This window comes from Cuculus canorus, chromosome 1, assembly GCF_017976375.1.
Source record: "Cuculus canorus isolate bCucCan1 chromosome 1, bCucCan1.pri, whole genome shotgun sequence".
NCBI classification, from domain to species: Eukaryota; Metazoa; Chordata; class Aves; order Cuculiformes; family Cuculidae; genus Cuculus; species Cuculus canorus.
In genome coordinates, this window is record NC_071401.1 from 54485169 (window position 1) to 54498049 (window position 12881).

The window sequence follows — 12881 nt, forward strand, 5'->3', positions numbered from 1 at the left end:
AGACCTTTTAACTAAATTATTTTTAATAATTGAAGTGAGACAGGGTACTGTTTTGGTGTTGACATGCATTGAGAGGTAGCCTGAATTAACAGTTAACCTTTAATGTACAGTAAATTGATAGTTTCACTACTAGAGTGGTCTTTAGCACTATGCTAAATCGATAGATAAAAGCAGCTTACCTGAATAATATGTTTCAGCTTGTCAATTATTTGATTTATTACAGGATCTGTTCCCTTCACTTTTACTTCTGGATTTGCAGACTGAGCTTTGATTCCACTGCCAACCACGCGATGAGTATAGCTAGTTTAATACATAAACACACACATAAAAGTGGCTTAGTAAGTTATGCTACACTCACAGTCATTTTGTAGTTTAACTCTTATGACACCAACATTCCACTCTAATGAGATGCTTTAGTTTCATGCACATATTTTTCACAGAAAAGAAATACAACATAATATAATTATTACATTCCACAAAGCCATATTATTTATTATAGCTTTAATTTTACCAGAAATTTTAATTAAAAAAGAGTTATCTACATATTAAAGCAAGATACATTCAGCCCTATGCATGTCTTTTGTGTATGCGAAGACTCTCTTTGATTTTGGTTTTGTTAAATACAGAGTAGCTGATTGCCTAAATGTTAGATACTTCAGGATTTCAAAGTTTTTTAGTGTTTTGTGAGAGCACATACAGGTATAATATTTATTGCTAAAAAACAGACAAATTGCGCATAAATTATTTAGCATTATATAACTGATACTTGATAGATAGATAGATAGATAGATAGGTATGTAAAAAAGAAGCAACAGAAACCAGATGTACAAAGATTGACACACACAAAAAATGAGATCGTGCCTGTAACTCCTTTTTATTTAAAAAATTGAGAAATTCCACTATGATCACCTTCAAAATAGGTACCTTCTGAGGTGAAACAGCTGCATACAGTGCTGCCAATATTCAAACAAATTCCACAGACCATTTTCTGAAAGACTTTTAAGGATCTCTGTCAGTTTTGCTTTCACATCTTCTACCAACAAAAAATGGGTTCCTTTGAACACTGACTTGATCTTTGGGAAGAGGTAGAAATCTCAGGGAGCCAGGTCTGGTAAATAGGGACGGTGCTCAAACACAATGGTGTTTTTATAAGCCAAAAACTGCTTCACAGACAAAGCATTGTGAGCTGGAGCATGCCATCGTTTTCCAACCAAGAGTAAGAAAACATTTATATTTGAACATGCATCCACTCATTGAGTGAAGCAATCAAGTTAAGCCTTGTTGCATTGTGACAGGTTAGAACATGTTCTAAACCATCTCTTTGTCTCTCCCCTCCTACTCTTGGTTCCCAAACTTATAGGGTTAATCTTGCCCTTTTTTTTTTTTTTGTGTCAGATCTCGTATGCTCGTTCAAGAAAGAACTGCTATAGTAAGCAGAACATTGTTTCAAGTACACCAAAACTCAAAATACAGAGACTGAAATTAACCACCTAGCGAAATTCTATGGCTTATTAAGATGCAATTGTTCATTCAACTTTCCGTGTTGTATGTAATACTCAAGTTATGCAAGAAAAACTGAATATTATCCTTCTCATAACAGACACTGTACATTATGCAAAACCACTCCATATGTTCGGTTTTGTCAGAATACTCTACTGTAGGATAGCTCTATATATCTCTGTCTCAAAAATATTTTGCCAGCTGTTATGCTATAAGAAAAAGAAAGGAAAGAACCCTATCAGGAATGGAGTAAAGGATTGCTTAATTCCTACCTATTAGATCTGCATATGAGCACAGAAAACACAGCATATTTAAATTTTGAAAATCTGTTTTACAAAATCTGTTTACAAAAAAACATTGCAGATCCTCCTACCTCCACAGAAAACCTTTCATGTATGCTAGACAAAAAAACACGGTTCATTAAAGCAAGGTTGCCACATAACAACAGTATTTTGTCTTTGATCATTACTAAAATACCACCTTCGGTGACACTGAGGATATTCAGAAGGAAGTATACAAGGACCCAGATACCACACCTAAAATGACATTTGCCACATTCATAGGTAGAAATTAATCCTATCGCACAAAATTACTCTAAATTTACCTTAGGCCCCAGGGAGTACAATTTGCCTTCTATATCTGTGACAAAATTAGTAGCTCCTTTGGCATTGCAGGAAGATAATTTTTGGGCAACCTGTTCTGCAAAATGTTTCAGATGTGAACTAATTCTATGGTTTGGCAAAATTTTCTCTGACTTCTAAGGTATCAAAATCCAGCAGTCTTTTGTCACTTAAATCCTTTAAAGCAATCAGTTTCACACATTAAATACTAAAATTCAAGGCCTTCTATATACAGCTCTGCATGTGCTATTTAAGGCAAATGTACCCTCTATTTCTTCTCTATTTCTTCTGCGTGCAATCAATTTCACTGGAAGCAGATATAATGTAATATTTGAATTCAATTGCGTATCAAGGTACAGTAGCAATGATCTCCTAGGATTACCCACAAGTTAAAGATTTCATTTTTATTCATTCTTCATTTGAGAAAATAGTCAGCTGTATCCAATATTCAGGACACACTGTATCAGCTAAAGGTAAATATTAAAAATAATAAGCTCATTACTAAAAGCCATTATGGAACCCTTTACTGATTCACTAGCCATACTATTACTTGGAATGGATGTTTATGCTGCACAATCAGGACAGCAAGGATTAATATACTTATTGTAGTTCACTGGAACATCGTAGTTGAGCTGAGTTTAAAAAAATCTTCATGGCGTTGTTGATACACTGAAAATATGAATGGCTCATATTCTTCAAAGTGGTATTTTGGTTTACAGCAGACAGCTTTTTGTGCTGTCTTGTAGTGATGGGATAAAGTTTTTTATAGGCATCTGCAGCCTGCCTACTAGAATTAGGGAATGTTTAACACAGCATTTTGAGCAGGGTCAACGTATCTTCTGGTAGCATCTATGGATAAAATAAATAAATAAATAATCTTCTTCAAGGTTTTCCTTAAAGATCCCGCTTTCCCAGTCATTTTTTTAAATCAAAATAGATAATTCACTATGGAACTCCTTCCTTACTTCCCCTTCCTAGTTGAACAACACTGCACTCACCAGACAGACAATAGCTTTAACTCAACACACTAGCTTAATTGAACACAACAATTTCTCTTCATATTATAACCTATAAAAAGAATCTTAAAGCTTATGGCTATCTTTTCTATTCAGCACTCCCCTTTTCTGCTTAACAGCATGCAGAACCTGCGTTCTCACTTTCGGTCACTCAAATTCTTCAATTAACACATTTTTTCAAGTGCCGCAAATCCATCTATTATACATTTACCTGTGAATTCCATAACTATGTGAAATATCTTTTTTAATTTTTTTAATTCAATTGACAATACTCATTTGTTTTCCATGCTGGGAGACATAAACCACACAGATTTTGAGACTTGCCTAGGCTACAATTTTATTAATCTAGCTCATCTGGGAATTATCTGGCACCGACTCATTCAAGGCTGGCCATCATTTCATTTTCAGCTGTTTCCACCACAAAATCCCTACCCTTGTACATCTTGTGTTTACTGTAGGACTATCTCCCTTCTTTCTCATGAGGGAAAGTTGCTGGGAAAGTTATACTGTCTTGTGAGTGGACCACGTATTAGGAGTTTCAGTCATGTTCCCCAGCCTCTTTAGAGCTGTCATCCTCTACATTTCTCTTCAGGAAACCTATGGTTTATAAGGAATAACTGGATATGCTTACCAGTAAAAAAGTGTTAACAATTAATTTGATTCCCTCTCTCCCACTGCTACTCATTTTGTTACGGTCATTCTTTTAATATTCTCCCAAAGGCAAAATACATTTTGGCTCCCCAGACAGAGGAGCTCCATTATCTAATATTTAAATTTCTTTCCAGGAAATGATTGCTTCTCCTTTTTCAGCTAAAAAATACACCCTATTCTGATTTACGCATTTTGAATGTTATCAGCCCTGTGTGTCCCAAAGGCTCTTTGCCATTTTGGGTTGGAAGCTCCGAGTTATCCCAAAAGGCAGTCCAAAATCCATTTACATATTCTCTCAGTTCTAATAACTAAGGTAATTCCTATACAAAGTCCAGATATTTTTACCCAGTAACACTGCCTGTAGCAAATCTCCCTTAACCTTCATCACTTTTGCCCAGTTTGGTGAGAAAAAAATTCCCTATACAGAAAGCAGATGTAGAGGATGAGTAGGCATGGTCTAGTTTGGAAATATCCCTGTTCATTTTTCTGCCTACCTTCACAGCTTTGTAGAGAAACTGAAAATTTGGTCAGTGAAGAGGAAGAGGGAAGAGGTCCTCCAGGCGTTAGAGCAGAGATTCCCCTGTAGCCTTGTTCTTATCTTGATCCACAAGCCCCTTGTTGTATTTTTCTCCCTCTGTCCAGTTGAGGAGAGGGAGTGATAGAATGGCTTGGTTGGAAATGGGATCCAGCCAGGGTCGACCCACCATTCCAAATTGTCTTTGCATGCCAGTTCTTAACATAAATGTTGAAAAACATTTTTCATATGATGTTGCATTGCTAAATGATGGTGGTCTCAGTATAGAAATCCCAAATGTGAATACATATATTCAACATACTGAAGTGAACGAATGCATATGTTCACATTTTGTTCTGTTATTTGAAATCCTAGCCCATATTAAACTTCTTTTCACCACTACGTGATCTGGCTTTGATCAATTGACATTAAAAAACTATCATTTAACTTTGAGTCTAGTAATTACAGGCTCAGACAAGTCACAAGAGAGGTTGAAAACCCTTATTCTTTTTTCAGGTATATAATGAGGCATCGACAAAGCCTTGTGAAGTATTGCTTTATTGATTCTTATCATAAAAATAAGATTTCCAAGTCAACCTTTTTTTTTAATCTACTCTTTTGCTGCTTGAAATGATGTCTTTTGCATACAAAAATTATAACCCTACTTATATGCTGTTGGTTTGTTTTCCACATATTATTGTGTTTAATTAAAAAATGTCTATAAATCTAACATCTTCAAACATTCTAATGTGGACTAAATGATATGTCACAGCTAAATGAGCTATTGGGAATCTGAGTATGGTACACAAAACTTCATCCCTGTAGACTTGCATTTACATATAAAATATGATTCCCTTTAGTTGAGGGAAAAACATAAAAATCTCAGACTCTTGGTATGAGAAACTTCATTCATTATAAAGTTTTAATACGGTATTAATCAATTCCTCTTTCTTTTAATCTTAATGTACAAGTAATGCAAAAAACATTTTAAGGATACCCACAGAGGTAGCCTAACTTGAGCAAGTGTTGCTCAGATTTGAATCCTGGGGAAAAAAATGACAAATTTCTTGCTAGAGAAGTAATAGACCCACCATCTGTGCTCATTTCTGTGCAAACATGGTAATGTATCACATCAGTTTAATAGGCAGACTTGGTCCCAAAGTACTATTCATTTTCATCAACACTAGGAAAAAAAAACAAGAACTAATATATTTGTATTCTATAAACATGTTTTAAAGTGATGAATAACAAGTTGCCTGAGTTCAATATATGAATATTCACATAAATTTCCTGTTACTTTCTATTGTATCTATGAATAAAGCTGGTGGGGTTTGCATACTGTTTTATCAACATATCTGTCAAAAGACCAGATCATGGCCTATGGCTATCACTGATTTCTTGGTATATGCAGCTGGAAAAGCTATTAGAAGTAATGAATATATTAAGTCTTCTAGGAATTAAACATTTTGGACCTGATGCTCAGCTTCAACAGGAGAAAGAGAATGCCCCACGTTTTTTAGGAAAACCTTCTGCTAAGCAAATATTATTGGCAGAAATGCCATCAATAACAGGTTTGCAGGGGAACTACACATCACCAAACACTATAGTTTTTTATCTTCTTTTTTGAGAAAATTATTCTTTAAGTGAAAACAAATTTACTCAGGGCTACTACAGATTTGATGTTTCTTTTTATCACAGATCAGACTGTCAGAAATCTTAGGAAGTTTCTATGTTCATTTCTAGAAAATTATGTTTCTTGCATTCCCTCACAGACCTGGGAACTTCTGCAAAGTAAAACTGTAGTCACAGGTCAAGACTTCTCTGGTTACTGGCAAAAAAAACTCCAAAAAACCCCCCCATCAATAATGTTTTATAATAATAATTTTATAATTATAATTAAATTATATTATAATTAAAGTTTATAATAATAAAATTCATTTTTTATATATGTGAATTTGAAACACTGCACAGACAGGCAGGTTAAAATTGAACTTGTCCTGAAGATGCTGAAGAAAAGAAGCAAAAGACAAAGGGACTAAGTTTGCCTTTAATGTTTTTAGGTTCACGAGGATATCAAGCAAGCAAATTCAGAAAAAGAACTGGAGGGTGCTGAGTGAGATCCAAATTTGCTGCTTCTTTCTTGCTTGGAAGAAGTGATGATGAGCTTCTTTTAGGCGCTTGGACCATGTTCCAAATGGGAGATTAAAGTAATGAAAGTTGTATTATTGCAGTGAAGCCTATTTTCCAGCACAACCGAAAGCGTCTTGGCAGTCAGTGCTCTCCCATGAAACATGATGGTGTCCTGCACTTTAGCAAGTTCAGCTGTTTACCTCATTCTGATGTCTCTCTGCCAGCTGTTGCCATCACCTTCTACCATCACCTTCTTGGGCTTTTCAGTGCTTGGCCCCATTGTATTTATCAGAAGCTATTCAGGAATCTCTACATTAAGTCGCCAGTTTACAGGAGCGTGATATTGAAGCACGTGCTTAATCACTGGGGTGCATTGCCTTACCTCTGAAATACCCATGTGTACAAGGTAATCACACTGCTGTAGAAGGTTCAGGTGGGTCATAGCTGCTGCAGCTGTACAGAGACACTGCTTGACAAAGCTTATTCTTTTCATTATTTTGTGGCAAAAGGATTCTCACCTCCACTTGCAACGTTTCATCTGAAAGTGAAACCTTAACTAACAGTATTACAGTAATCGCCATGAGAGCAAGAAGATAATAATCTCGAACTCCTCATCTGATAACAATGGAGAATTCTTTTCATTGACTTTATTTTCTGCATTTGAAACTACTTTGATATAAATAAAGCACTGCTGATCTTCATCAGCTGACCTTTTGAAGTGAGCATTGAAATTCCAAGGAAATAGGTTAAATGTAGGTGCTTCTTTTCTGTGAGTTCTTTGGGAAGTTCCATCCAGAGATAATATTATATACAGAGACCAAATAATCTTTATACTAATCTATTTATTTACTGTATTTGTTCTACTGTATTAATTTCCTTTAACCGTCATTGATACAGTAACCAAGATGCAACTTTTGTAATATACTCCTCCTTCGCCAACTGGATTTTCTTGTTTTCATGTTCCAGTTTGGAGAAGTAGGCATTCGTGTACTGGCATTGCTAAGGGATTTGTTTTGCTCAGCTTCTCACATTAATTGAATTCCAAATTACTTCACAGCTTAGGCTGCTGGCACTTACAAGTTACAAGAAAACACCTGTATTTATATAGTCTCACTCTGTTTAAGAAAGGTAAGATAGCACAGTGTGCCTACTTTTATTTCAAACTTGGGATACATTTTTCTCACAACTCTTTCTCAACTTGCTTGCTTTATGATTGCTGATAATTGCTACTTTACACGTTATTCCTAGCGTCTTCTTCACTGCTGGACATTACAAAACTCTGGGTAACAGTTAACTGAGAAATTAACAATTACCTGAATACTAGTAAAAAGTAAACATGCAGCAACAAAAAAGTAAGAGTGTTTAGCGATAAAAATTTTAATCAATAAGGCTGAACAAATCCATGAATCACTACCATCATAAAAAACTCTTGGAACTTGGACAGGTGCATTGTCTGCTTTTGTACAGTCTTATATAGTTTTTTTAGGAGTAGATATTGGGAAGTTAGCCTCAGAAAACTCAATAAAAATATTTCACACCTGTTTATCAGTGACAGTATTTGTAGGAATTCTAGAATAGATTACATTTCTCCTAGACATTTTGAATACTTTTTAATTGATCATTTATTTTAAAAGAAAATAAAATGTCTTTGATTTTTTCAAGGGAAATTTATTTTTAGATCTGTAATTTGTAATATATACTTGAAAAAACTGCATACAAATTTGTTAAATTTACAGAAAATATTAAGTGTTGAAAAGAACAGAGTAAAAGTTGTGTTATTTGTGTGTCAGATAAAAATATGTTCCTTGTTAAAGGAAGAAATAGAAAGTCAGCCTTTGGTCTTTTCCACAGTTGAAAACTAAGTGGCACGACTTTGGAACAATTTTTAAACAGATATTTCATTAAAAACTTTCTCATGTGGAGCTAGGTTCATGGGAATAAGACAAATCACACTGAAGTAGGTAATAAAGTAACTATTACAAAGCCTTCCAGAGTATTTCTTTTAATTAATTTCTAAGTGTGACCTAGAACTTTGCTATTTTGCACAGCACAAAATCTCTCATCTCAATAATTTCCATTATCTCCTAATCCTATAACTGCCCTTCTAAAGCTTACTAGAAACCAAGAAACTTCATGGTCTTGATTTGAAAACCCAAATTTTTTAGAGGATTTTATATATATATAGTGGTTGGAAGCCAGTTCTTCTTAGTTTCAGTCTCAGCCATTTCCAAAAGTGTGTTCTTGATAAGCAATAAGAAGTGTTAAGGGAATAACTAGATATCCCAAAGGCTCCATTCAGCAGACAAGTCTCCCTCTGGAGACTTCCAGGTTCACCAGCTTCTCTCCAGTTGCTATATATGGAACACGTATTTAGAAGGATTGTTTTACTAAACATCTGAAATTCGGTAAAAGATGTGTGTCTGTTAAGACAGATTATCCTTTTTCAAAGAATGCAACTTCTACTAAAGTTAAAATTGCTAAAGCTGAATTTTCATGTTCAGAAGACATTGTATAATCTATACACTGAAAATTCATGTTTTGAATCTTTCTTCTAGCACAGTAAATGAATTTTTATCTTACATAAAATGATCAGCACCACAGTTATGACAGTTTGTAATGCATCAAATTTGTCTCAATCTGCATTAAATCATTAAGGTAATCTATGTCAAGCTAAGGTTATATAAAATATTTTTTAAATACTGTCTTTTCCTGCTGATTTTCCTTCTTTATTTTCTCAGATATCAGCTATATGAAGCAGTCCACATTAACTCCAAATACTCTAGAACAATTCTGCCCAAATGTTATAAAATATCAAACCCATTTCCCTACAATTGCTGTTATTTCCTGCTGTAAAGAAAATGTCATCATCCTTTTATCAACATCAGGGAATTTTGTTTTGCTTTTAAATTTAATCTTTAGACTGCTTCAAAGTTTATAGAGTCATAGAATCATAGAATTACTAGATTGGGAAAGACCTTTGAGATCATCTACTCCAACCATATCTGTCCACTACTAAACCATATCCCTAAGAACATAATCTACCCATTTTTTAAATACTTCCAGGGATGGTGACTCAACCACTTCCCTGGGCAGCCTGTTCCAGTGCCCAGTAACCCTTTTGGTGAAGAATTTTTTCCTCATATCTAATCTGAACCTTCCCTGGTGCATTTTAAGGCCATTTCCTCTCATCCTATTGCCTGTAACTTGGGACAAGAAGCCAACACCCACCTTGCTGCGACCTCTTTCCAGGTAGTTGTAGATAATGATAAGGTCTCCCCTTGGCCTCCTTTCCTCCAGGCTAAACAAACCCAGTTCCCTCAGCCACTCCTCATAAGACTTGCTCTCCAGCACCTTCACCAGCTTTGTTGCCCTTCTCTGGATGTGCTCCAGAGCCCCAATGCCTTTCCTGTAGTGAGGGTCTCCAAGCTGAACACAATACTCCAGGTGTGGCCTCACTAATCCTGTGTACAGAATTACTTCCCTGATTCTGCTGGCCATGCTGTCTCTGACACAGGCCACAAAGCTGTTGGCCTCCTTGGCCACTTAGGCACACTGATGACTCATATTCAGTCAGCTGTCAACCAACACCCCCAGAGCCTTCTCCTCCAGGCAGCTTTCTAGCCACGCTTCCCCAAGTCTATAGCACTGCACCGGGTCGTTCTCTCTCAAGTGCAGGACTCAGCACGTGGCCTTGCTGAACCTCATATCGTTGGTCTCAGCTCATTGATCCAGCTTGTTCAGATCCCTCTGTAGAGCCTCCCTACCTTCCAGCAGATCCACACTTCCTCCCAGCTTATTGTCATCCACAAACTTACTAAAGGTACAGTTCAAGAACTTTTGAAGAATTCTCACTTGAAAGAAACCACGGAAATTAGTCTTCTTATCAGTTAATGGTAACTACTGTAATAGTTATCCATGTGTACATATCTCAGCAGTAAGTCGCTAAATTCCAGGCAGAGACGTTATTCTTTGTGATGCAAAATAATGCCATGAAGAGCAAAACAAAACATCCCAGACAACAGTTCTGTTCTGCCAAACAGAAAGTTAAACTCTGTTGAGCATCATGTACTAGTGGAGGGAATTCCTCACTCCCATGATGTCCAAATTCTCCACAGCGGTAGAAGAAAAAGCATCTAAGAAGGAGCTACTATCAATCTGTAATGCATCTTAACAAATAAATGTGTTCTAGTAATTGCAAGCTCCACTGAAGAGAAAAGAACTGAAGAGGAGCTATGAGACAGATATTTCATTTAAAGTAGGTGCCCTGGGTAAGTCACATGTTTAAAATTGAGAAAATAAATTCTTATTACGTTAGAAAATAACTAAACAGCAGACATATGCAAGCACACTAAATCTAGATAAATAAAGGCAATAACATCCTCTTCATCTTGTAGTATTCTTGAAATCTTACAGCCTTAATAATTCTACTGTACCTTCATTTAATGGAGCAATGAAATGAAAGATATTAATTATCATAAACAAGCACATAAATGTTTATAGCAGATAGCTGGCAAAACAAACAGAATTATCTTGGAAAAACAATTCAAACAACTTGGAAACACAAAGCTGTCAAGCCTAATTACCCTAAAATTGAGAAAGCTGCTTTCTCTATATAAGACTAAAATATCTCTACTTGGAAATGGCAAAAGGTTCATGCAACTGTGGCATTGTGTAGAACATCAAACCTTGGAGACAGAAGTCTTACATTTCATATTTTTTCCAACACAATGTTTCAATACACAAACCAAAGTGTCCTCAAGGGACTTGGATTGTACATGATAATTTTGGGACTGATAACTGACACAAAGCTGGCATGGTCAACATTTATCTCACCACCATATGGGGACTACACCGCTACAAATCATGTCAAAGGTGCACTCAAACAATCCATTCTTTGTTATCGAATGGTTTGTTTTTTCTAATTTATGGAAAATTAGCACAAATTGACAGTTAAGTTATGGTGAAGGACTGTCAAGCAGATAATAAACCTGAATATCATTATTGACAAAAGAGAAGAAAATCATTCAGCAAATAAAAGTCAAATGAAGGAATCAACTTAAGTTGCTCTGTGATGCCAAGAGAGAAACACTATTCCAGCAAATTCACTGACATGAGCCATTCGATAGATCTTTTCCTGTTTGTTCTAAACACAGAAAATCCCTAAAGCCACAAAGCTACCTTTTATTTGCCCCTCTCTGTTGCCAGAGTACACGCAGAGTTAGCTAAAGGTTGGTGGATTAATTAATGTAAGTGGCCAATCCATCTCTGTGGCTTTGGATTCATTGTATCATCCTCATTTGTCTAAATGTGCATGAATGATGATTGCTGCAAACCAGGAATTGATGACACCTATCAAACAAATGATGCTTTAAAAATTAAATATTTTATGAATCCTATGTACTTATTATTAATTTTGTGAGGTGGTGTTTGATTTGGGGTTATTTTTCACAAATAAAATGCTTTCACCCAATCTTCTTCTGTTTTCAATACTGTAATATCCTAGAGAGTATAACGTTACCTCGAGGAGATATAGGCTGTAATTCTGTCTTCATCCAAACAAGTTTTACACTTACCCAAGTGTGTTTACTTTATATAAATCTGTGTGGGAGGAAAAGCAGTCCCCAGCAACATCACTATACAATTTGGATTGGTTTCATTTTTTATACAAAAAACAACAGTTATTTTACTGAAAAGGGGTTTTCTTAGCAACTAGAAGTTTGTTGAGCTACTAACCTGTAACTGTTTTCTTATTTCACAGCATTATTATTCACAGCAACTTTGCTGGATGCTTGTGTATTACCTGATTTACAAAATATCTTCATTGCCTCTTCTCACTGTGCAGTGAATATCTCAAGTGAAGAACAAATAGAAAGTTATGGATCAGCAGCTCTACTGTATGTTGTATTCTATTAAACAGAAACAAGCTTTACAGTATAATGCCAATTATCTGCTAGTGTTCCTCATTCTTTATGGGAAATTAAGAACTTTCTAGAATGCTGTATTTTACCAATTAGAGTTGAGTAGAGGTCTCATTCTTTACTGGTCCTTAACTAGCCTTACATCAAAGATAAACATCATTGCCTTAATTTTGGATGCTTTTCACGCTTCGTGATAGGCATGGTGGGCAATTTTTAAAGTATTTCAAGACAAATCACACAAGGTATGGGCTTTTCATATTCAAAGATAGTGGCATATGCATGAAAAGCTCCAATTTCAGAAGCCACTCATATCAGGATAATCAACTGAAGTGTCTGGGTAAGACTGAAGAGTTGTCTGTAAAGCGGCTGGGAAGGTATTTGAACTGACCTATTAATACATGCATTCTTCATCTCAAATTTTGTTTGATGAAATCATATCAGTCCCACAAAAATATATTTCAGATGATATATTCTTAATATCAGAGAGAACAGGAATAATGTAACCGCTATACACAAAGCACATCATCATACA

The 12881-nt window shown here is 35.6% G+C and overlaps 1 protein-coding gene across 3 annotated transcripts in view; it reads right to left on the reverse strand.

Moving 5' to 3' along the window:
- The window catches only part of GPC5 (glypican 5), a 690193-nt gene that overhangs the window by 453222 nt on the left and 224090 nt on the right, over positions 1-12881 (reverse strand). For all 3 annotated transcript variants that reach the window (XM_054056381.1, XM_054056380.1, XM_054056382.1), the window contains exon 6: positions 180-300. In XM_054056381.1, coding sequence (XP_053912356.1) covers positions 180-300 — 121 coding nt within the window. The remainder of the gene's footprint in view (positions 1-179; positions 301-12881) is intronic.